Source organism: Mastigoproctus giganteus, chromosome 3 (assembly GCF_048544385.1).
Source record: "Mastigoproctus giganteus isolate SK-2022 chromosome 3, ASM4854438v1, whole genome shotgun sequence".
Taxonomy (NCBI): Eukaryota; Metazoa; Arthropoda; class Arachnida; order Uropygi; family Thelyphonidae; genus Mastigoproctus; species Mastigoproctus giganteus.
Window position 1 is genome coordinate 61,850,126 of NC_143577.1, and position 27,361 is coordinate 61,877,486.

The 27,361-nt window shown below is 36.8% G+C and overlaps 1 protein-coding gene across 1 annotated transcript in view; it reads left to right on the forward strand.

Moving 5' to 3' along the window:
* LOC150088047 (glutamate receptor 1-like) overlaps window positions 1-27,361 on the forward strand; it is a 240,850-nt gene that overhangs the window by 130,760 nt on the left and 82,729 nt on the right. Inside the window, exon 3 of the mRNA XM_090370548.1 lies at window positions 12,918-13,169. Coding sequence (XP_090226674.1) covers window positions 12,918-13,169 — 252 coding nt within the window. The remainder of the gene's footprint in view (window positions 1-12,917; window positions 13,170-27,361) is intronic.

Sequence of the window (27,361 nt, forward strand, 5' to 3'; positions counted from 1 at the left end):
TCGGTGGAAAGCTCTCCATAAGTTGTTTTGCAAATGTCCTCATATATATTTTGCCATCCCACCTTCAAAGCAGCGACCAGTTCATCTTTTTTGGGCAATCTATACTCACACGCACCCGACGATCCAATGAGTCCCAGAGATCCTCTATAGGATTGAGATCAGCGCTCTGGGTTGGCTAGTCCAACCTAAAACATTGACCTCAATCCTTTCCATCACAAAGGGAGCAGTATGACATCGAGCGTTATCCTGCTGATGTAGGTATAGACCTTTTCCGACATGTTGCCCAAACATAGGTAACGCATTATTGTACTGGAGGTCTAGACAGACCTCAGCATTCATGGTTTCACCAAAAACAATCAATAATCCCAGGCCAAACCATGAAACAAGGTTCCAGAACATAAAGCCACTTGAGCCAAACTTCATTATCGGGATGATACAGTCTGGCAGATAGCCTCATCCTGGCATCCACCACACCCAGGCGCGATGATCAGACTGGTAAACCATATCCCATAATTTGTCACTCAAATTCAAAGCTATCCACGGACTTACGGTCTAAGAAGGGCGAGCCTTACACCAAATTAAATGGCATCCGGCATTAGTCGGAGTGAATAATGGCTTGCGGGCAGCTACATGACCGTAACGTTCTGTGTACTGTACTGGTGTTGACATGTCCGAATCGTCTCACTGACGGCTTTTGCGTGCTGCGGCAACACTGATCTACCTTCAGAGTGAACGATTCTTTTCAGGGCTCTCCTATCACGTTCTTCAGCTTCGGCGGTTTTCAGGATTGTTTAGTGACGGTTCAGCACCAGTCCGCTTCCATTTAGAGATCCCTTCGCCAATCGTCGGCCTATAATATTCACTGCCTTTGAAATTCCAAAATGAAGTTAAAACTGAATCCCATCAAGCTGAGCATGCTCATCTCTATTCTCAGAGTCTGTAGAACAGTTTCCACCGCTGCAGTGCAAGTTATTGCGGGGTCCTTTCCTTTGGATCTATTTGTCATCTATATTGGCCTCTGCTAGCGATATAAAAAACAAATACTTTCAGGCCTACTTGGTATCCAGCCCACACCACCCCACTTGGAGCTTCCACAAGAAATTTCCTGCCTGATGTGATCTTGCTCTCTGAATCGGTTAAAACTTGGTGCTCCTTAACTATGGAAGCTTCCTTTCTGGTAACTGGGACACTTTCTTATACCTGCTGGCTGAATTCCATTGCTCGATCTGCAGCGTCAGAAACCGTGTCAATTTCTCTCCGGAGCAATGCATGATGGAACCAACAGCTCAGCCTCGAATTTCAGAATAAACAAAGGCTTCATGCAAAATGGAAAGCCACATCAGACCCTATAGACATGATAGCATAAAAGCATTAGCCATGAAAGCCTACATTCATAAAACACGCAAGGCAAGACACCGTTTAAGGCACGACATGATGATTTCCCTCAACAAATTAATCCGATCGAATGGCTTGACTGCATTACAAGATTTAAGCTCAAGTCTGCGTTAGACCGTAAGAATCTTCACAACAGTTGTCAGCGAGATACCCTCGCATCCATCATCATTAAAAAAGGAGAACTCATCCGGGCCATCAATAGTATCTCACCAACGTCATGTGCTGGAATCCCACAATTTATCCTTAAGAGCGTAAGTGTTTTCATCATAGATGCGCTTCTACGAATCCTAAATGGAATTCTCAACTCAATATTTCCCAACTGCCTGGAACCAATATATAGTTCGGGAAATTCCAAAAACACATGGAGCTACCTCAGTATCACAGTTCAGGCCAATTATGAAAGCGTCATGCATCCTCAAAGTTATGGAGAAGTGTCTTCTTCCCATCTTAACCAACCAGGTTCTCCCATGTAATTCACAATTTATCCATTATGCACTGAAATGCAGGTCCACCATCACCAACCTGCTGGCAATCATTAACACCATTCTGGAGGCTCTACAAGACAGGGAGGCGATTGCAATTGTGTATCTAGATATTTAGTCTGCCTTCGACTGCATTGACGTCCAGCCCATCCTTCAGCTATGTGAGGAGGGATGCCCAATTAAAGGAAATATCCTTGAAATCTTAAAATCGCTTCTTACAACGAGTGTTCTTCACCTGACTGTGAAAAAAAAAAAATCCTTCACTAGAAAACGCAGTTTAGGCGTTCTCCAGGGCGGAGTTCTTTCTGGGCTCCTCTTTACTGCTGCTATCCACCGATTTCTGTGCCAGGAAATGGCACAGGAATCGGTGGATAGCAGCTACGCAGATCCATGAGACCGACCAACCTGAGACTGCTTCCGACACCATCATCAACAACCTAAAATCTCTTGTTTCGTACTTAGCACAGTTCTCTCTTCAGATTAACCCAAATAAATCTGCACAAATGGTGTTCTCACTCAAATCACACCCAACGGAACTAAACCTGAAAATCCATGGAACCTCCATCCCTCCAGTAACCAAGCACAGAGATCTCGGGGTCATCTTTGACCTTAAGCACAGCTTTAAACACAATGTCACAGATATTCACAGCAAGGTCTGCCGATCCAGATGGCTTGCCAAACAACACCTCCTTCATGTCATAGAGTCTCAATTCACTCTTCAATATAATTACCGGTTTCTTCAGCTAGTCGTTACCTATGGATCTGAAATCTGTTCGTCGGCAGCAAAATCCATTTCATCTGATGGATACCGGCTTCTTCGGTGGGTGCTCTTCAAGCACAAGCTTCCACCCCTCACACATACTTCAGAAATGACCAAACTTCTAAACTACAGGAAAGTCTCAGAACGGATCTTCGCCCTCCGCTTACTCGTCACCATTAAAATGATAGCGGGTGAAATCAATACGCCAAGTTTTTTTTTTTTTTTCTTGGCAGATTTGTAATTGGAGAATCCTCCCGAAACCCTTAAGGGCCCTCCCTTCTTTACAGTCTGTGATGTGGAGGCTCAGGAAGAGCGACAAATTCCTGCCAACGGAGATGCTCCAAACGTCCAAGATATTGATGTTGACTACAAGAAATTCATTGAGGGCAAAGCCTACAGAAGACATATCATTAGGGAGCAGCTCTCGTCTTCAACCGAGTGACTGTCACTGTCTTTCCTTGATCGGTTTGTTGATATTGTGAAAAAAATAAAATAAAAAATAACTATTTTTCATGTGTTTAAAACTTATTATTTTTTTGTTTGTTTTTAGAGTTTTAGTTCGTTTCTATGTAAAATCCCTAGCACTTTTGCTGTTATGGGCATTGCATCAGGCATCCGTGTAAAATTTACTTATTTTCGCCGATTGCAATAAAGATATTATATATGGACATGGCTCTCTATCAAAAACTTTATCAGTTTGCCTTGCATAACACAGATCTCTGCCGCTGCGGAATATAGAAGATTGGAGTCACCTGCTCTTTTACTGTGTAATCTACGACGATCTTAGGATGAAGCTCCGAACTGACGTGCCAAATCCCTCTCCAGGGCGGCAGAAGGTGCTTATGCAGAATAAGAACCATCTTTCAGCTCTTCAGAACTTTGTCTCCGAGGTGTTTGCTCGCAGAAATAGAATCAACGCCGGAGTAGCGAACCAAAATAGTCCACCAAATACACCTGTGTGAGTGGTAAAACAGTCTGCTCCTCTGCTATCCTGGATAACAAAGCATGTACTCTCACAGGACACTCAGAAATTTCTGTGTAGTTCTGGGCACCAAAATTAGCTATATTTTCTTCTATGCGTCGTGCATGCAAGAATTGTCATTGCACTGATCCTTTAAAGGTCATCAGTTAGACTTCTAAAGTATCCTGGATACAAGAGTACTTATTGAAGATGACTTCTCTTTTTTTTTTTATTATTCTTAACCAGCACTATTTGGGTTTTTTGTTAACCAGCACCACTGTCTTTTATTTATTCTTACATTAATTAATTAATTAATTTTATATATTTTTTTTTATCCCAACTAGCACCAATGTATTATTTCTTTTATTATTACAGTATTTTTTTTTATTTATTTTTTTTTTAAATTTCATTTAACTATATTTAATTTTATTCTCGTTTTCTTTCATAATCAGCACCGCGGGTTGTTTTTCTTTTTTTTTTCCTTTCCTTTCCTTTCCTCTGGAATGGACCCCAGAGGATCCTGGCCCGCCTTTTTGCAACACTAGGTGGGTCGGAGTCTCTTTTGAGAGAGCACATGCTCTACTGGAACTGGCCTATTTTCCCGTGGTGTGGACAAGTACCCAGAATCATCTGTCCAGGTGACTGATGCTTTTGGATAGCCAAGAGGTCAGAACAGAACAACAGAACACACGCAAACCTACGCCAACATGTTTATGGACCTTTTGCAGATTCAACTGCCTTTGAAATGAGACGTACAGACCCATTGCTTATGTGTTATCCTATTAGCATTCTGCGCTGGAAGTCTGTTAACTCTAGAGATCGCAGTATCTTGCATTCACAATCGTCTTGCTGTCTCCTGTAATGCTTCCGAGAAAATTTAGTGTCTGACACGTGTTCTTTGAGTATGACGTAATCAATCATTAACGGAAGTGTGTCAAGATATTAACAGTCGTCCAGTATATACTAGACCTGAATTAAAGAAAAGAGAAATCTACCTTCCAGTGCAGCTTTCTCAACAATCAGGGTTCATTTGCAGGTGATTTACAAAGTTGAACCTCAGAGGTTGATCTCTAGATATTTGAGGGGGCACACAGCCAAATTGGATCAGTGTTTTTTTTTTTTTTTTCACAAAAGTGAAGCATTACTTCTAAGGTTTTCCTCAGAGTCTATGTAATTTTCTTGGTGATAACTCTTTTCGATATCAATCCAATTTGCATGGATTGATATCGAGTGAATTACAAGTTTCAGGAAGTTTCTTATTTCAGAAGGGCTCCATCATTAACAATGATAGAACAGAGAAGTCATTATTCTGAGTTGTCACTATTTGAAATCCGCAGTTCACAGAAATATGAACAATTTCTGATCATATTTTCAATTATCACAAATAAATATAAAGGCGTCTGACAGTTTGTTACCAGTTCTCAATAACAATCTTAAAAACGTAGTCTCACTTGGATATTGAAAATTATCTCAGGAATTCTTCGGTGTTCAGTCTTTTTTCAATCAACTGATTTATAAGAGAAACCAAAGTGTTATAACGGAAACGATAATATATCAGCCGCTCGATAAAATATACAATGACACACGATTTAAATTATTTATCGATTTATTGATGCAATTTAATTAGGTTTTCGCCTAATGAAACTGCATTAGCTATCTAATTATAAAAAAATAATAGACAGTATAATTTCAAATGATGATAATAAAAAATATCGATATTATCTGCTTAACTCCTCTTAGCACTGATTACCGACTACTTAAGAGGCACTGACATTCCTCTAACACCCTCTAAGAAGTCTTGTTATGAAAGTAGATCACGTCTGCAGCTCACATGCTTATAATAATTGTAACGGCATGTTGGGAGTCCCTTGAGATTAGGGGAAATGTTCTTGTCACTATAAATGTTTCTTTGCCTCGCTGATTGTTTTCACGAAGTCCTTTGATTCTGCTGTTTCAGAAATAAAGAACTCCGCCAGTAAAACCTACTCAGGATGGATAGCCACAGTTCCGTTTATTTATAAAGCCGATTTCACTAGAGGCTCTATTTGTTTTGTTTCATGCCACCGAAATCCATATATTGTGTATTCTATACACAGTGTTTGAATCTAGCTATAAATTCTGAATGTAGATATTTCATCAGATTATGAATGCAATCTATATGGCTACAGCGATTCTTCCCAGCAAGAAAATGTATGTGAACAGCAGCAGTTCAAACAAAGTGAACTAAATCTTCCAAATTATTTTTCTGAGATCCTGAGAGGAAAAAATTAAGTCCTACCCCATCTGAGAACATAACTTTATTGGTACAGACACCATTAGAAGGATTTCATTACAATTTTTGACAGGAAGATAGAAATTTGCTACCGGGAAGATTTTATAACCAAAGATGTATTACTGCTCTAAACTGTGCGTATTATCTGGTTGGTTTTCTTGTTTTGCTAGAGTTCCTGAGGAGAGAAGCCGTGAAACTTTCGTATAAGACTGCCTAAATTGGCCATGATTGAAAAAGCCCATAAAAGGTGGGTAATGACGAATGAGTACTCGGTTTTTAAATATATAGGTTGAGGTGCCTTTCAATTTCAAGCAAGGGAACTATAGTAATCTAAAAACACAATATGGTGTCTGTCAACTAGGCTCTCGCGTGTAGCGCAGTAGTTATAATCAGTCATCCGATACATTGTGGAGAAGACCCGAGTTCCAATTCACTCAATGAAATGAGGTTTTTATGGGCACATTTTACAACGTGGCCGTGTTATTTGGTCTCCAGCAATGTTTTATAGTTTTATCTCATGGAAACTTGGATTTTTTATCCAGTAAACAGATCGAAAAATAAATTCAATTGCAGACAGAACATACTGACTCCACATAGCCTGAGTTTCTTTGGCCTTTCATTCACAAAACATCATGTCATTACATCTGTCAGCTAAGAAGACAGTGTAGGGTGGGCGAATACAGGTCAATTATAGAATAACTTAAAATCTACCATTGAGAAATCCGCGAATTCGTATAGTATATACAATGAAGATAAGTGTTTTAATTTAGACAAATTAAAACGCATTTTGCACTTCAGAAATAATTACTTCAAAATAACCTTTTGCACTTAGAAGGGTTGCAATAAAAATAGCACAAGAAGAATAAAGGGATTTGACGGTTATTATCCAGATATACATGATGTTCTCCGTGCAGTGCAGACAGGTAGAAAGAAGAGTTCCATGCTGTCCTGTCGATTATTTATTGAAAATTTAACTGGACAGCAAGCACTTTCAGGTATGGAAGCCATACCTGAAAAAATATAAATAAATAAAAAGTTATCGAGGATGGTCACATCAGCAAAAGGCGCCCATATGAGGAGAGGTCTTGAATACACGCATGTCAGCTACAGAGCTTTATAACTGTATAAATTATCACGGTTATAAAGTTTCATAATTGTATAACTTGAATAAAACTGAAATTTTTGCAGCTTTAACTGAAAAGAGGTAGACATAATTAGGTTCAAGGCATAAGCTACAAGCAATGAAAGCTTTAAAGAGTTATTATACATGTCGGTCATAGCCTCTTTCTGCATGTAGCTATGAGCAAATGAAGCGTATCATTCTCATACTGTGAAGGTTCTTTACCACAAGTTGGCTTAGAAAATGACTCACCGTGAATACGCAGTGCATGCCTGTATACAAATGTCTGTGGTTTAATAAATATAAATGGCACCCTTAAAATTATATGCGTGAATTATGCGTAATCACTGATCCTCTCAGAAATTTTAAGGCTCTTTGATTGAATAGAATTAAAGATCTTTCATCTAAATATGTAGTATTCTAAATCTGTTATACACCATTTTTAATCCTGGCATCGGTTCATATATGCTAGGGAAGGATACACATGTATTTGTATTTTAGTTTCGGAATAAATTTACATTTGTGCAATGAAGTTATAAAAACTTAAATCAGTCTACAAGTTTTAATAACGCTGAAATATAATGAAATTTTTTTTAATAATACAACCCTTAAATTTTTAAACAAAATAATAATTTAAAAAAACTAAAAACGGGACTTTTGTGACATCATTTATTTTACTATTTTATATCTCTCATCAAGTTATTTCTGTAAACATTTAGAAGCTTGATTTAAATACACCATTCGGCATTTCTCATATTGTAGAATTATTATTACATTCAACGTGGTGAGAGCTAATACTTTTCATTTCTTCTAACCCGAAATCCTTACATAAAGCTTAGTAATGGAGGCAATGGTACTCTCAAAATCTGTTATTTTCAGCTGCGAAAAATGTGCAGTTTTAGGCTGTGAGAACTCAATGTCCTTGGCGAAACTATGGCATATTCTACAGGCGAGATGCAGAAAGGTTCATATAGATGATCACTTTGCTTAGTAGCCTTATATTTCCACTTCTGTGATCTCCCTCTCTCAAATAACTCAGTAAACTCAAAACGATATCTCAAACTATTTCGCTTCTAGCATTAGTACTGAAACAATACCGTGTATGTAGAACTCATTCTGGAAGAGGAACGAGGTATTTAATCATTAATACAGTTATTATTCTGTTAGCAGTTAACTTTTAAAGCAGACATTCGAAATGTATAGTAGTCCTGCTTTGCATCACTCTCGTAATTAATATTTATAATGAGCGGGCAGATGAAATCTATGAAAAGGTCTGCGTTTAATCAACGCGTACAATTACTGCAATGGTCAGACTCATGAGCGTTGCCATTACTGCATGTCTATGGAGAAGCTGATTGCAGGATCTTGCGACCATTTTGCTATGGAATGCCTGTCACGTATTAGCTCTATCATTTCCTTGTATCCAATAACCTTATGCTGAAGGAAGTAAATATACTATGCAAATAAACTGCGTGCTGTTGTTCAGTGAGTTATGTGAGGTTTGTAGGTAGATGCATTATCTTCACAGTTGGGCAGCCTGGTTTATATTTAGATCTGCTTTGCCGAAGAGAAACACATCAATACGCTGGTGCCCAAAATTTAGAAATAAATATAATTTATTAATAAATTCTTAATGAGTTAAACCTAGATAAATAAAAGCATAGTTATATACTGCAAATGGAACATATATTTCATATTTGATAACAAAATTATCAAACTTTCTTAATGAAATGCGTATATTTGTGATAAAGTTAAGTGACTTTATGTATATTAAAATATACAATAAGAAAATCGCAAAATTTATTTTGATCCAGATTCTTTCTTTAGTTCAAAGTTTTTAAATGAAGGCTGCTTTCTGAATTTGAGAAAAACTCATAAATGTTGGTATCACAGTAACCCTAATACCAAACAGGAAAAAATTCCAGGAACGTATATTTTCATTTAAAAAGTGTGTTTATGATGGAAAGTTTTGAAAAGTAAGATGCGCTTAATATTTCTCTTGATGCCGCTGTTTAGGATAAAACTGAAAAAAAGAATATTACCAGCGTCAGGTATGTTTACTCTTCCGGATCATCCTGGGGAAGAGAAATGGATGTAGAAAATAAACTCTGCAGAACTCCCATCAGAAGCAAGCAAACAAACTATCTAACTGGCTGACATATGTTCATTTGGTTCTTATCAAAGCGGTTTTCCTGCGGGTTGGATTTCATCTTACAAACCGTGAAGTTCAAGAAACAAAACAGCTAAGTTCAAAAATATAAACAAGAGACATGACACTTTTTTAGGAATAATGAAAGATAATAATAACTAGCGACTGACTTTCTCTTATTGTAGTTATTTATGAATACTATACTTTAAATTATAAAACTATTATAAAGTCTAGAAAACGGCAATCCAAAACACACAGGAAAAATTTTAAAATAAGTCAAATTAACTAGTTTTACAGAACTCTGCGAGTACTGCAGAGTTAAATTCTTTAATTATTATAAAAACACGTAGATGCCGTCTGTAGCATCCACATATAAATTCCGAATATTTCCTCTTGAAACCCTACGAGAATATCACAATCATTCTATCAGTATAAATAATACATAAAAGATGATTTATTATAAATTATATAAAACTGAACTGTTCCCTGATATAAATTTTTGCGCACCGTAATTCTTTTGAATAATGATTCTGCTGCAGTTATTTTAGTTATTTCTAGCAACATTTCCATGAGTAATGTGCACTTACAAAAATCCATAAGAGAAAGTGGATTTTCTTTGAAGAGAAAAGCACGCATTGCTTAGATCTAATATACAATGGAAACGACCGGAAATTTTGTTTTTTGTTATCATTATAAGTATGTATTTCATCACAATCCCTAATGAATATGAGATGGTTTTCTTCATAATATTTACTTCGGGATTTATTAGAAAAAGAAACCGGAAATTTCGATATATTCATTGTTTGTAAGAAAGATCTCTAAGTGCCATCTTATTTAAAAATACAAAAATTTATAAGATTTATGAAGTTTCTTTTTTTTATTTTTTATCTTTAGTTGTACAATGTCATGCTGTGATTTCACTGTGGTAGGTGTTATAAATGGATCTGTCAAATCCAGGAAATTTCCTTCTCAAAAGTCATGAACCGCGTATCAACCTAAATTCCTCCATTGGTAGGGTGCTGATTACTGGAAATTACGCTAAAGTAAAGTAAAAGTCGAACGCAGATGCTCTCCATCAACACTTTGCAGAGTTGCACACAAGCGTATTAAGAGAGAAAGATTGTCTCGGGATCACGAAAAAGAAACAAGTCTAGATAGATCTAAACGCGCTGTTTAAACTTTGTTGGTAAAAAGTCAAATAATTTATTTTACCTTATGTATTCTAAATGCAAACATAAGCACTAGGTTTATTGTAAATTTATAACCCAACGTAGTTTAAAAAACAGAGTTTTTAAAAATAAGAATTTTTTTCTTTCAGTTGCTCACAGTATTTGCAAAATATTAGACTTCACTTTAACGAAAACTTTCTAGACGTAAAATATTCCTGCAGAAAGCTTTATTCAACAAGAAAATTTACTTTTGTGGCGTGCATCGCATTTCACTGAAATTTCGCTCTGTTGATTCCCACCAGATAAACGAGGAAAAAAAGGAAATCTTTGAAAAGAAAGACAAAAGAAAATGCAATGATTGATTTTCCAATAATGCGCACCTACAAAGAATTATATTTCAAACAAAGATAGATTCCGCAAGATTTTTTCCCCTTTCTTTCGTAACTTTTGGATAAAGAAAGCAAAGAATTCAGATCTCAGTGTTTCTCACACATAAATGGAAGCGGCTGAGTTTTGAATAATATATATATGGGGAAGTTACGTGAGTGGGCATTGGGTTGGTTTGGTTATACAATTGTTAATAACACAAGAGAAATATCGTAAATAACTCATGATACACATATTTTTCATGTTCGGTTTATGAAAAAAAAGTAATAAAAATAATACTAAATTACTTACGAGCCATTTATTAATATATTAAATGAATGAAATAGATATCCTTTGATTTCATTTGTTCCCAAGTTAATAGAAAAAAAAACTATAATATTATAATTAGTGAGCCCGGTACTTTAAATGAATTATTACTGTAGTTATTAATATTAATTAGTTATGTTAAACACTACAGTCTCGCTGCACGGCTCTTAATTTCTTCACTCAATGTCAACAATTCATTTTAATTAAATAAAATCCTAACATTTCTTTTTTATTCAGAGAATTCCAAATAATATGCTTTGATAGCATGGCAGTTTAGAATAACATCTGAGAGAAAATCTTAAAACATAATGCTATTTTAAATCCATTCTTCTCAGCCATGTGGAGTCATGTTTTTTTTTTTTTTTTTAACTTCGTACCAAATTCCCTTAATCGTTATAAGATTTATTTGGTGTACACCGATTAATGTGCATGCTTTATTTTTAAGCTACACCCAAATTTCCTCAACCCAAAACTTTCTTCTATATAACGTCTAGTATTCTATCATGATCTCCTCTTTTAAGATATGACAACATGGAATTTAATTTTTTTAAAAATGTATTATCAATTAGTACGGTCCGGGTAATGGAATACGCTTAAAAAAAGCATTGCTCTAATTTGGAGCAGTGGTTTTTATTTAAAGTTTAGTGCAATACCGAGGCATCTCGTAATGAAGTTCCTTCACAATACGATACTGATACAGTTCATAATAAACCTAGTTTGTTCATAGCTATGTATAAAACTGCGACTATTGCCTTAACCTCTACAATAATTATACATTTCCTTAATATCTAGAAAACGTATTAGAAAGAGTAGTGTATTGACAATATAAAAGTAGAATGGGTCCCTTAAATAAACAAAAAATAATTATTTATAGTATATGCCAAAGTAGAAATGAGTCAGAGGTTTGGGGATATTTATTATTTATGAGTTTTGTTATACGTTAATTGTTGTATAATAGTCTTAGTCATTAACAGTATAGTATTTTAAAGTTTACATTAATATAATTTATTCACGGGTTATGAAAGTTAAGTTTAATGTTAAGTAATGAAGTATAATAAACTTTCATTATCTTGGAAAGAAGTATTTTAATAAGGCAATTTTGTGTATTTAATTTTAAAAAAAACGCCATTTAGCATATTTTATCTTTTAATTTAAAAATCGAGTAAAAGGTCACTTCGGGTTGGATTTATGATTCGTATATTTGCAAATAATGAATTTTTTTCTTTTAGAACAGGAAACAGTTCCCTGTTACGATGTCATACCGCAAATGATTTCTTACAATGATCTGGCTATAAATTTCAAACAAGCAGCATGATCTAAGGCTGAGCGGCATAATGATTAGATAAACTGTTGTTTGAAGATAATAAAGCACTCAAAAACCTACATTGGTATTATTATATTTATTTTCGAATTGGAAATATATACGTAATGCGGTCAAACATTTCGTGGTATTTTCTTTCCACTTCTTCAGGGAAAGCTGGCTTTGCAATATTACCATCACAAAAGATCACTTCTGTCACAGAAACGTTTTACTCCATTATGTACATATTTCTAATTCGGAAATAAAATAGTAATACCAAAGTAGTTTTTGAGTGCTTTATTATCTTCAAGCAAAACAGCGTCATACTTCTGCCATGAGAAATACAGTACTGTTTATCTGTAATGCAGTACCGAGCGAACTCTTTGTGGTAGCTCGTATAATGAAGTATCAATGTAACTGATATTTATTAAAATAACATTGATAGCGTCATATAATGTTGAGCATTATAATGACTGCTTCGAGAGCCTCACGGATCCAACTTATCGTGTTAGTTCTGTGTTCGGACCGACATCAGTTATGCCTTGGTAATTGTATTATTAAAGATAAGTGCATTATTAAATAACTGAATATTTCTGATTTTTTTTTTTTTTTATAGTGTGCCTGCAGATGAATCGAGGTATCTTCACCTTGGTAGCACCTACCAGCGACCCGTCCTATGACACTCTTACTGCCTATAGCAACATGTTTCAGATGCCATTCCTCAGTCCAGCTTTCCCACAACAAACAGGGACAGAGAGACCCGCTTTATTTGGTATCAGCATGAGACCAAAATACCTTCAAGCTATTGTTGATGTCATTAAGTTTTATAAGTGGAAGACCATTATTTATCTCTACGACTCGGATAACGGTAAGATACATTTTATTATTTTTCTTTTAGATAAAAAAAAAAAAGTTTTTTTTTTTATGTGAAATGTTAAAGTTTATTGGGTCTATCTGAATAAATAACTTGCAGAAACTACTTGAAAGGGGAGGGCGAAATCTCTGTATATGGTTAAAAGTGCAAAGTAAAATTAGGAGAGACGTATCTAGAAAGATTTTTTTTTATATCACAATATTTACAACAAAATAAATATCCTGTTAATTTTATTCAGATCAGGAAGGTGTAAGAGAGCTTAGACATCAGATAAACAACAATTTGCATTACTTCTCTAGAGGCAGTCATGTTGTAATTTTCTAATTTTAATAGGAAATCTTATGGGATAGTTTTTTTCATCGATGTTGCAATTGAAGAGCTTTAGCAGCTATGTTTAGACTTAATTTGCGATTGAGTGTCCTAAAGAATGTAGACCTCTTTTCGTTGAAGAGCGAAAACAAACCACGTTTTCTTTTTATAACCTTCGGCCTTTAAAGCCTTCCTTACAATTTCTAACCCTCCCAAAATGTTAACCATTTTTTCTTCTCTTTCTGAAACTTTTCTCTTCTTTCTTTCTCTCTAGGGTTTTATTAATCTTTGTTAGAGTCCCAAAATCTCTTCTTTTTTTTCTCTTTTTACTATAAGGTCATCTTATACCTCAAAGACCTTCTTCTCTTTGTCGGCAAAGCTAATGGATCCTTTTAATCTTCGGTCTTATTCGGAAACGTAGAGAGAGAGAGATCGCCAAGTAGTTCGGAAGATTACTCACTATGACAGCCACTTCAGCACTCTCGCTACCATGTTGACACCTGGCGTAAACCCCTCCGAAAATAATGAAAGTGGCATCGCTGTACTTACAATTACTTGAAGTTGAGCGAAGTACTGTGTAAAGGAAAGGATTTGGGATGCTCTTTTATGTCAAAAGCATCAAATACAGACTCTATATACTTATTGGCCTAACCTGTCCCCCAACCCATTTAAAGCACTACAACTGTTGTTTATGTCTAGCTAAAAAGAAACAAATAATGCTTGTTGTTTTTAATTTTTATGAAATATCTTTTCAGCATTTTACTCAAGTCCGTTCTTTTTATGTTTCCTTTATTTCATATTTTCATAAAAGAAAATGGATTTGCATCATAAACTTGGGACGTCGTTAAAGGACTAAAATGTTTCGAGCCTGGGGATATGTGTGTGTGTTTTGGGGAGTGGGTGCTCGCGTGCTTCAAGGAAGATAAAGCCAAAAGGAATCAGTATATTTTGACTGTATTTTCTTGTGTTTGCTGTTTTGCAGAACAAAAATATTGGAGTTTCCAGGAGATAAAACAACTCTCGTCTTTTCCACCAAGAACAGCATTCGCAATAACAGTACTAACTGCAAGGGCTCGAGCCTAGAAAAGGTATAAGAACATTAATTGTGGAAGGACTTGCATAGTTTTGCTGTACACCATTACAGAAAATCCACGTTTTACCATAAAAAAATAAATTTAAATATCACAAATTCATAAATTCAGAATTTATGAATTTTATTAAACGCTTCTTACTCACGTTTTCTGTATCTCCCGAATAATTCAGCAGGGGAAGTTAGGATTCATCAATTTCACGATTAAATTTAAAATGGAATATATTGTTCTAATAAGAAACATACCATTGGTGCTATACGTCTGTAAACCTCATCTCCTTTACAGTACGCTCCTTTTGGAGATATATACTTTATCAGAAATACCTCTTAAACCATTCTTTCGAAAAGTTCTTCCCAACACTCGTCATATTCATTTCAATATTTTTATTGTTATTTTTTAAATAAGGAAGTTAAAAGAGACACTTAACTTCCTAAATAAGGTGCATAAACAAAGTTCGTTTAATTGCCGAAGCTCCAGTACCTAAAATGAGATGCGACTTGGCCAGTTTTCATTGTGAAAGACATAGTTCACCAAAGGACTTTCATTTCATCGAATATAATCCTTTAATCGTTTCAGAATTTCCAAATAATATGCGTGAATTAATTCTTTCACCATAGGGAATGAGAGCTAAATGAAGAAAACCCTTAAAGTTAAAGAAAAAAAAATCACTTTTTTCACTGTGATTAGGAATTTTTACACTGAATATAATAATATATATTTATGGGTCACCCTTAAAGACAGATGTTTCATCAAGAGATAGTTATCAGCACAAGGTTGCTGCCGTCTCAAACTCTGCTTGAGATAAAGACTGAAATTCTTCGCCGGTTTTGTTCATGTTACCCAGAATTCGTGACCCATTTTGTCAGAAACTTGCGTTTCAGCTTCCTTTTAGAATAAAGGAATGCTGTATTGCAATAATTAAGGCGCCTGTACTGAATGAACCTAGCCTCTGGGAATACTCATCAGTCTTAGAATTTACTGATTGTTCGTGTTAAATTTAAAAACTGCAATTAACATTTTATAAATTCAGAGAAAAAAAAATGACGTCAGCTATAATTACTGTATATACATTCTAAAACCATACGAAGTATCAGATCATACATGTGGCATGTAATACTATTGATTATAATCATTAGTATCATGGGTGATTAAAGAATTACAGATTAATCCGAAATGTATTCTCATTCACCCATAATATTTTTAATTTATAATTAATAATTATGAATATTATAATTAAATTATTTCTCCCTGATGGGTGGGTTACACCCAGTGATGGATACTGGTACCAAGTGCACAGAGCGGTTGTAATGTCCGGTGTACTCTTGGTCAAGGAACTCTGACTATCCTACTGGTGTTCAGGATTGCGATTTCGTGGCGCTCCTTGTAGGCGTTCTCTGAGAGATCTATTGCTGCTAGGCTCTTGTGTAGGGTTTTTGGCACATTACCGGTGGTTAACACGATGATTGGGTTGGTCGTTACTTTTTGCATATGCCACATCTCTTTCATATCCTGTCGTAGGTCTCTAATTTTTTTGCTCTTGGATTTTCTGGAGGTTTCCAGTGTTGGGCACGGTTATGTCGATCAGATAGGTAGATTTTCCTTCTTGTCGACAAGAGTTATGTCCGGTTTGTTGTGCGGAATTGTGTTACTCGTTATTATGGCACGGTGCCAGTACACCTAGTGGGTTGGGGTCTCTAGTACGGCCTAGGGTTCGTACTTATAATCGGTACACTTTCTATGAAAAGCTAATATTTTTCAGCTAGCTTCTGATGTATTATCCTGGTCACTTTGTTGTATTTGTGAATGTACTCCGTCTGCGTGATCACCCTTCATCCTGTGGTGATGTGCTGGATTGATTCTGTGGCTAGGTCGCATCGACGATATGTGCCTTATGTTACTCCTTGGTTCTTGGAAATGTATTTCCTGTAGTTCCTGGTATTGATTATCTGATCTTGGATGGCGAGCATGAGTCCTTCGGTATCCGGGAAAAGTTTTCCTTTCGTGAGCCAAGCGATGGAAGTCATCTTATCTATGTAGTCTTGATGGAGGTCACTGTAGTGTCTGCCATGGAATAATTTCTTCGCCTATTTTTCTAGCTTTGGTTCTTCCGTCTGTATGAGTGGTCTTCTTATTGACGATGGGTGTTGTGTGCCGTTTGTCTATCTATTGACTTGGTAGATTGGTGCTGTTTTCCTAGAAGTAATTTCGCAGGTTGGTAATCGCCTTCTTTTCTTCTTCAATGAGGTCAGTCAATTCCCCCTCCCTCCTCCTTTACGGGCTTTAGCCAGTCTCTCCATGGCCGAATCCTTGTGGTGTTGTCAGCTCTTGGTCATTATTATGCTGATTGCTCTCATAATCTCCATCTCGGTGTTAGTCCAATCTACGATCTTGAAGAAGTACGTTAGTACTGGGAGTGCGTAAGTGGTTATGGCAGTGACCATATTCCCAGCATTCAGATTTGATTTTGGCAGGCTTCTCAGTCTCGATGGTATTTCTCAATCAGGCGGGCCTCGATATCCCTGTGTGGGCCTGTTTCATCCCCAGAGTTTTCTATATCTCTTCCTCTGTCATGTCTTCAATCTCGTCACCGGTCTTCAGCTCTGGTAGTTTCGTGCGACTGGATGTCCTTGATGTAATCCATGGCCTTGCGTTTATCTCGGCGAAATTCCATCGTGATGTCTGTTGAACTCTTCAGTGATCCGAAGTTGATGTTGATTCTTAGTTGCAGCATTGAGTTTGACTTGAATAGTATTATTATTGGTATGATAGTAAAAGAGGCATGTGATGAAAGAAAGCAAGCGTATGAGCATCAACCAAAAAAAAAGAAACAACAACATTCACACAACCATTCCCTCTAAATGTTGTTCAGTTCCTCCTTGAATTTATTTAAGCTATTAACTTCCACAACGACAGATGGTACTTTATTCCAGCAATTAACCACCCGATGGCTAAAGGCAAATTTCCGCACTCTATTCTACAACTGTTTTTCCTCAATTTGAATTTATGCCCCTTACGTTAATAATCTGAGCAAGTCGAAGAACCCTATCAGATTTTGATTTGATTTGGTAGTTGTTGGCGCATCGGCTTCTGTGGCCATATTGCACCTCCCAAGGTTTTTGCAGTACTTTGATCCAAGCCCGAGGCGAGAATCGAACCCGCGACCTTTGGGTTGCCGGGCAGGTACTTTACCCACTCGGCTAGCCCGGTCGGCACCCTATCAGAATTCAGCGTGCTCAACCCATTCAAGGACTTATACACTTCAATCAGATCGACTCGCAGGTGCCTAAGTCTCCAGCCGCTGAAATTTGCAGAACATAAGCCACTCTTAGTAAGAGGATCCCTTCATTCCCCTCACCAATATTGCTGCCCTTCTCTGTACACGCTCGGGCAAATCTACATCCTTCTTAAAATGAGGCCTCCAGACCTGTACGCATTACTCAAGGCGTGGCCTAACCATTACCTTTATACAAAGGGATAATCACCTTTTCCCTGCTAGCAAAATTCCTATATATCATTGACAAAACTACGTGATCTGCTCTGGCAGCCTGTCTGCACTGCTCAGAGAACTTCATACCTGACTGCACAATTACTCCCAGGTCTTTTTCATTTTCTACCTCCCTAAGTGTAGTACCACACAGTTAGTACGTTCCTCTGGGATTACTTCTACCCATATGCAGTACTTTGCATTTGTCAATGTTAAACTTCAGTTGCCACTTCTCGGTCCATCTGCCCAAATTTTCTAGATCCCGATGCAGTAGCACACTTCCATTACTATCATTGCCAACCTTTGTAAGCCTAATATATCTTCATGAATATCATTGATAAATATACAAAACAACAGTGGGCCCAACACCGAAACCCTGTGGAACTCCACTAATAACATTAGTCCACAAAGAGCAGCGCCCATTGATTACCACCCTCTGTCTTCTCCCACTCAACCATCCTTTTATCCATTGTAGCAACTTACCCTTAATACCATTCTGCTCCAATTTGTACAGTAGTCTTCCATGCGTAACAGTGTCAAAAGCTTTCCTGAAATCCAAATATATCAAAATAATTTTTTGCGTCCAGTTCCTTTGTAACCACATCATAATATCCTATCAAATTTGTCATACAAGACTTTCCCTTAACAAACTCATGCTGTGTCTAAATTATTGCTGCAGTCTTGTCTAGGTGATCCTGCAATGCATCTTTAAACAGTGACTCCATTATTTTACCCGGAACAGAAGTTAAACTAACTGGTCTGTAATTACTCGTGTCACCTTTCGATCCCCTTTTGTGAATTGGGGATACATTGGCACATCTGCAGTCCGCGAGGACCTTCCCTGAGTCCAATGATACTCTCATAATTATGGCTAAGGGTTTGCCTACTTCCTTTGCCGCCTCCTTTAATATAACTGGATAGATCCCATCCACCCCAGGTGCCTTTATTATGTTTAACTTCAACAATTTCTCCTCCACTTTGCTCTCAGTTATTACAAAATCATTAAGCACCCTGCTACAATTTGATAACCTTCTGCCATTTTCAAACCTTAGTAACTCTTCATGTGTGAATGCAGATGCAAAATACTCGTTCAGTTTGTTTGCTAACTGAGCAGGATCATCAACAGTTGAACCATCGATATCAAGTGGACCAATCTGATTCATCCCCTTCCTTTTAGAGTTTATATAAGTAAAGAAATTCTTGCTGTTTACCTTAGCATTCTTTGCCAAAGATTTCTTATAATCTGCCTTCGCTTGCCTAATCTCCTTTGTGACTTGATTACAGACTAGCTTATATCTGCCATAGACATCTGTGTCGCCTGATAATTTATATGCATCCCATGGATTTTTCTTCTCTGCCACATGTCTAATTAGTTCATCTGACCTTCATTTAGGCGTAAACCTTGAACAGTATTTCTTAGTTGGAATAAAAAGCCTAGTAGCCCCCAAAATTAAATCCCTGAAAGCTTCCCATTTAGAATTTAACTTTGGTAACATCATCAGTTGATCCCACTGTACAGAATTTAAAAACTGTCTGAGACCATTGCAGTCACCTTTACGGAAGCAAAAACCCTTTCCTTTACCCCTGATGGTAGTTTACCTCTGAGAAAATCCCACATCAGTACACACTGTGATCACTGCCACCTAGTGGTTCCTTTATCTGCAGATTCTTAATACACGAATGATCACTGCTGATAACCAGATCAAGAGTATTACCCTCCCTGGTTGCCTCTCGAACATGCTGCTGCAGAAAACAATCATCCAATAAATCCACAAAAGGCTTGCTAGTGTGCGAATGACCAACTCACAAGTTCCAGTCCATATCTGGGAAGCTAAAATCCCCCATTATAAGACATTCTGATTTACTAGCCCAATATTTCTCTGTACAACTGTTCACTGTACTCATTAGGCCTATAACACACTCCTGCTCTGCATTTTGCTTTCCCAGTGCTTATGTTACACCACACTGACTCAACATTGCACTCTCCATCTATGTCAACTGGATGCACTTCCTTTGATTTTATGTTTTTCTTAACTAACAGCATAATCCCTCCTCCCTTCCTGTCCTGTCCTGTCTATCCTTTCTGTACACATTGTACTCCCCAAATTCCATTTCTGCAATGCTTATATTCGTGTGGCACCATGTCTCTGATATCCCAACAATATCCGCCTTTGATATTTTGACCAGCACGTCAAATTCATCAAATTTATTTACTGTACTCCTAGCATTGGTATACATGCACCTATTCTTATTCTTAGTTACCCTAATACATTTGTTTCATGACGACTACCATCAGTCCCTGAAACCACCAACACCCCTCGCTCCAGGCTGCTGCTTATTCTAATAGAAGTAGTGCAAGAATCACCTTCACCTCTGCCCGCGGTTACTTTTCACCTTTTAGTCTATGAATCCCCCCCCCAAGCTATGTGAAGATAAAATTTAAATTTGGATCAAACATCTTATTTTATCCATAAATAATGTAGCATGGCCCACACTAAAGAAGCCCAAAATAATTAATTTGGCATTATAATTGTAGCATTCGTTTAACGAAAAATGCTAAGAAAATCAGTCCGTTATAATAATGGCTTCGCCACTTGTCACTTGTTTGAAAAGTCTGTGTTCGAGACCCATCGTAGACTGGAGGAACTCCTGAGGGTCTCTGCAATCGGACTATAGAGAGCCGATCTCCGGCGAATGCAGTAGGGGTCTTCCTCCTTAAATTATTGCGAGCTTTTCAGCCAACTGCCTGTTAGCCTACTTGTTTCAGACGCGCATCTAGGGGAAAATCCATTTATCTGCTACTGGGCGGCACTCCATAATTTAAAATATATATATATATATATATATATATTTATGGCAGTTTTGAACACAAGGCAGTTTTATACACATGTTTGGACAATTCCCTAATCCACTGGGCTTCTGAGACGTTTACTCTTATTAATGAAAATGAATTATTTATTATGTTTATCAAAGTCAGTAAAATAATTTTAGCGAATTCATTTAAACCTTTTTAAATAAAATCAATAAATCTAAAAACATATTTTTGTTTTCATTTCTAAGCTGCAATAGAATGCATTTTTATTCTGAGAATTATTTTCGATAAATGTGGATCTATGTTTTGTTTTCTTAGCTCAAATGACACCTGCCATTTGTTGATATTCCCAACTCATACAGTTTTTCAGAAAGAGATCCTTGCCCAGTCAATAACGTTTGCAATTTTGTTTCAAACCATTTCATCTCTTTGTATGGTATTACATCTACTCTAGGCAAAAAATTTCTTGTTATTGTACCTTTTTCACTGTTCATCCAGCGCGCTTGCGATGTTTGCTAACTCATTCCAGGTTCTTTTCTTGTCTTTAATCAATAGCCAAATTCACTTGAATTACCATACATTTCACACTTTGCCTTTCTTTTGATATGGTAATACATTACCTTATATGCCAAATATAGGTCTAATGGCACTTTGCCCGTTATTACCTGAAGTGCATCCGTTAAAAATTATCCTGCAGCACAATGCTAATTTTGTAAACGTGTTCCTTTGTATAGTGCATAACTTACTGACATTCCTCTTGAAATGCACAATTAATCTTACCCTGGAATTCCGTAACTCAATATAGGCAGGAACACCTATTTGTAAAATAAGTTTAACGCTTTTCTTTTTATCCCCCCCCCTTTCTTTTCTAGTTATCCGTGATATCATAACAACAAAGTTCGTAAGTTTGAATAAATCCAAGGAAGAAATAGACAAATTATTGGAGGGAATTTTAAAATTAATTTTAAATTAATTTTAAAAAATAAAAAGTTATCCAACTCTCACAGGAAAAGTGTGTGAAATCATTCGTGCACGAGTTAACATTTAAACCCATATATAACGAACCAATGGCAGATTGTAGCATGTATAATAAATGGAGATCGAAATAAATTGATGTTTGGATACACAAGTCCCATTTGGACACATCAGTCGTAGGTCTATTCACAAATCGATTTTTGACTATGGTTTGAGCCGAATGGAATTCGTGTGTGTTGCGTATGTTTCTCATGTTTGCACGTATTACTGTTAGCGGTTGTGAACAAGCACGGAAAAAATGGTTGAAAGTCTGTTTATTCTAAACACTTCATTCTTATACAATAAAATCCGATTTTACACAAGAGCTAACACGAATGGAAATCAAGAATATGTATAAAGTTTCAATATATGGATAATCTGTTTTTAAACCATGGTCTGCTGAATATGAATATGTACAATGGGATATATATGGATCTTAATGTTTTTTGATTGACGTGCTGTGGTTAAAGGTACATGAGTTTCATGTTTGAGTGCGTTTCTGCGATTATATTGTTCCTTTATATGTTGTTTGATGTCAACGGATGCAGATATTTATACTAGTGTATTGTCTTTCATGTTTTAAATAAATCAACTTATTAGAAATCAGGTTAAATATTGAGTTCAGCATGGATGTAAGATGCTACAATCATTGAGCATATCAGCTTTTTACATTTTTGGTGGTCGTGATTTTTTCGAATCTACAGAAACGTAATGTTTTGCATGTGCCAGAAAAATAATCCTTGGAAAAAATGAAATAAATCTCAAGAATTCTTTTTGTTGTAACAACAGAAGATAAACCGTAAAGCATAGGTTTTAGTTTCAGTAAAGGGGAATGTGACACTTTAAAGCTCCACATGGCATCCATTTAATTGGGCGGATTGCAGAGGGAGAGCGAATGCATTTGAATCATGGAATACCTTTAATGCAATCATCATCACATAAGATAGCATGGTAAGGTTACAGAGTGAGGAAGACAATTTGAAGCCTACAACAGCTACAAGTGGATCTGTAACAGTACCATATAAAGCTAGAGCAGCCAACCTGAGTATGAGAAAATACTGGCTAAGAAAGCAAAGAATGAGGAAAAGGAATTTTTAATGAATATGAATGCAAAGAAGAAAAAGAATCAGATCGAACTCTTGTACTGCGGATGGTAAAGTCTTAGCTAACGCAGCTGATGTTGCTGACGAATTTAATGGGTATTTCACATCGGTCTTTGCTGAAAAAGAAAAGACCCTTCTTGATGAGGAGAGGCTGTACGAATGAAGCTGAGCCGTCGGAAGTTAGTAATTTCAAAATTACAGATGACTGTTTATTAGGAAATCTTTCGAACATAAAGGTAAGTTCTGAGTTGATAGCATATGCCCAATAATTATGAGGGAAGCGTCCAGAGAGTGTGTTGAATCTCTGAGGTTAATTAGGAGAGAATTGTTGGACTCGGGAATGAGTATTTTGGATTGGAGAAGTGCCAAACTATCACCAATAAATAAAGGCGCTAATAACAGTGAAGTTGATAGCTGTAGATCAGATGGTTTGACTTCAGCAGAAGAGAAAACTTACCAGCAAATGTTTACGAGTGCAATCTAGGGACATTTAAATTGAAATGGCATTCTGGAGGGCAAACAACACCACACCTTTTAAGATTGAAGATGTGTGCCTGGAGTTGTGTGCCTTTCAGAATGGGAAATATGTGCTTTCCACACCATTTCCCTTAAAATACATTTTTAAGGGAAATCGTGTTTACCTAACCTGCTAAGCTATTTTTACAGGTAATTATTCACTTGACGTAGGGAACAATTTCGACAGTTTATTTGTATTTTAGCAAGGATAGCATTTGGCTCAGTCCCTCATGATAAATTACGGTATGAGTTGGAACATGTGGAGATTAATGTAAATATTCTAAGAGAGATTACACGGTGGCTGCAAGGCAAAAGTCAGAGGGGTGTAATTAATTAATGAATATTCTTAAGATTGGTGTAACGGCAGATGTGGCGCCCCAAGGTTCATGGGCAACTGTTGTTTTTGATTTTCATAAACAACATCGACGAAGGAATAAAGGGCGGGATGTAAAACTTTTCAGACGACGTAAAGATTGGGAGAATTTTTAATGGTCAATGCTATGCAGCGCTCCATCAGGATGATTTCAACAAGTTTCAAAAATGGTCAGAAAATTGGCAGCTATGTTTTAATGCTGCAAAATGCAAGGTCCTACGCTTGGGAAATAGCAACACCAAAATAACTTTTTATATACTTGGTAGGATTGAGTTAAAAACAGTGCAAAAACAGAGGGATCTGGGAGTTACGATACGGATATGTATGAAGTTTTTAGTAGTGTAAACAGGGGGCCAAGAAAGGATATGGTGTCCTATCAATAATTATCAAACCTGTAGAGGTAGGAGGTGATAATTGCAAGTGTAAGGCAATTTTAAAGATGCATTTTAAACACTGACTCCAAGTATGGTGACCTCATCTTAAAAAAAAGACATTGAGCTCTTGAAATGGTCCGAAGAGGCGCAATTCGCATGGTGAGATTGGCAAAAGAGCGATCTTACGAGGAAAGACCGATTATGTGTGCTACAGAGCTTGGTATCTAGACACCTTCGAGGGGACCTGATTGATGTTTTTTAAGGCTCGGAGAGGGGCTAGTAAAACGAATGAAGACAGAATTTTCACTGTTATAAAGCATTCCAGAACTAGGAGCCATAAATTCAAATTACATGGGAAAGGGTTAAACCAGATTGTAGAAAGTTTTCTTTGTCAGCGAGTCGTTGATTACTGGAACAAGTTGCCTCCGCAGGTAACAGAGTCTGACAGTTTGAAGAAATTCAAAGGTCAGCTAGATTAGTACAGCCACATAATGCAAGTTACCTATATGAAGAGGGAAGCGCATAATTTTCTTTGTATTTTATTATCTAATTTTTCTTTTCTTTTCTTTTATCTGGTGCAGCGAAAGTCAGTGGCTTCCTTGCATTACGTGACTGTATTAATGTTAATAAATTTATATTTCGTTCTCCATGTATCTTAGAGTAGTTTTTCCCGCACTCTCGTCAAGAATACGTCATTTCTTGGTTCCTTATACACGGGTTTAAAAATTAATCCTAATTTCACATAACACGCACTCTTCCTGTTAGAGTAGGATAACTTTTAATTTTTTAAATTCATTTTGAAATCGTAATCTACAGTTTACATTTAAAATGTGTGCTGATAATAACTAGTCCCCTAAAACAAAATATGCTTTCTTTCCCTCCATATTTTAAAGTGAATCAGCCTGCACCAATTATCTAGCAAATTGTGTCCATTTTATGAAGGTAAAAACACAAGCGTTGAAAAGAAAATGCTAACATAGGGTAGTCGAGAGCAGATGAGGGATTTTCAATTTAACCTGGAAATCTTAAGTTGAAACTTTAACCAGAATAATGCACTCAGTTTAAAATTAAGCAAGTTGAAAGTATTAACCAGAAGGATGTTATTTTCAAAATTGAAATTAATGAGAATACTTTAAAAATTGTAAGCGTTGAAACTTCTGGATAGTATTTCTTAAAATAAAAATACGCCATTACACTTTATAAATTAAAAAATAAAGCGTACCCTACGTTGACACTTTACAATTTATGAATAATCTTCAAGAATAAAAATATTTTATTCAAAACATATCATTCCAAATTTGCAACTTTATGATTTTGAAAAAAAATATTTCTAAAAATTTTATTAAAAACGGGTTTTCAAGTTTTTTTTCATTGATTTAATAAGTTTTACAAATGTGTAAAGAAATCCAAGCACCCCTATTTTCAAGTGAGTTACACCAGTATATAAGGCGGCTTATGAGCTACACAATATAGTCTTTCCCGGCAGAGCATATAGACCTGAGCTGGCCGAATCTGAGAGGGTTGATGTGGATGTTACAATGCTGGAGTATTGATTCGTACACTTTCGGACAATATACGCCATCCAGAGTCTATTATCTGTGATATTATCGTGAAATGGAAGACAGACAGTGCCACCACCGTCCAGCAATGAACAGGAAACTATTGCAATCCATTTCGCGCGACCAGAGGATGCTCGGAAGGGTAGTATGAAAATATCATCAGACATTCCTGCAAAACATCCACAAGGAGTTTAAGGGATCGATTGAAGTTTGCATGAATGCACTATGTACGGGGCGCCAGGCCCTCGTTTTTAATGGGAGAGTGGCGACGCATAAGCCAAACATCACTAACCACAATCATCAGTCTCTTCTTGCCTGCTACAACAAACTCCACAGTTGGTACACAAAGGGTTAAAATCGATTCTAATTCCTTTTCCGAGAGGGTGCGGGTATAAAGGATGCCTGAAGGACGAGTGATGCCGGAACGAGTTGTGGCAGCAATGAAGTTTGGAGGGGTTAGACTATGGTGTGGGATGTTTGTCGCGGGCTAGGAACTCGGTGGTTGTGAAGAGAAACAACTCTCTTTCTTAACCCTTTGGAAAATTCTATGCAACCTGCAAGCAGTAGTTCTTTGGTAGAGACCAGCTTTTGCTTCAACAGGATTCCCCATGCCATATCGTTACTGTCAGAACCGATACGGCATGGGGAGTTATATTCAACAACGACTCGAGAATAGTTCATGGACATGAAGGTAAAAAAGTTAGAATGGTTAGCGTAGGATCTCGAGTCGAACCCTACTAAACATCTGTTGAGATGAACCAGATCAAGGAGGGTAGACCTTGATCTGGTTCCCCTCGATCCCCTCGTTAGCTCAACGGGTCCCCTCGTTAGCTCAACTGCTTACCATTCTGAAAGGCCAATGGGTCACTATAGTCCTGCGGTCTATCATCCGTTGGTGGAAAGCCTATTCATCGAAGTGACATTGATAAATTGACTCACTTTGATGAATAGAAATGAGTAGCAGGCGATGTCAATGAAAAGCCAACATCTATCCGGATACTTTTTAGGGTAGTGTATAAAAAAATAATATGCAGAAGACCATGTAGGGAATTACGGGCACGTATTTTTAAATTTCCATAGGTAATAAACAAACTTTTATTCGTTTTAACTCGCTCTCTGTCTTTTTGTTGTAGTTGAGATAGTCGAAAGCCATTTTGGTCATATAGCGAAACGAAAGTAAATAAATCAAGAAACTCCATGATCTATTTATTGGTTACAGCCTAGCTATGAAAGTACATGTGACTAAAATAACTGTTTTACTTAGAATACGATCATTAGCACCTCGGAGAGGAAACATTTCCAATCCCATTAGAAAATCATTAGCGAGAATAACAGAGAGGTCTAATTTCTAAAGAGAACGAAAATTAACGGGGATACGAGAAAGAGAGAATTACGTTAAACCTTTGGCCAAATCGCACGCGCCTACCACCACGATACTCAGCTTTGTTCTTTTGTGGAGATAATGGATCGGGGAGTTGGGAAGTTACAAAAAGTCTTACGGTACGAAGAATTAATGGTTAATGCGTCTACCGTTTCAAGAAGTGGAGGAAA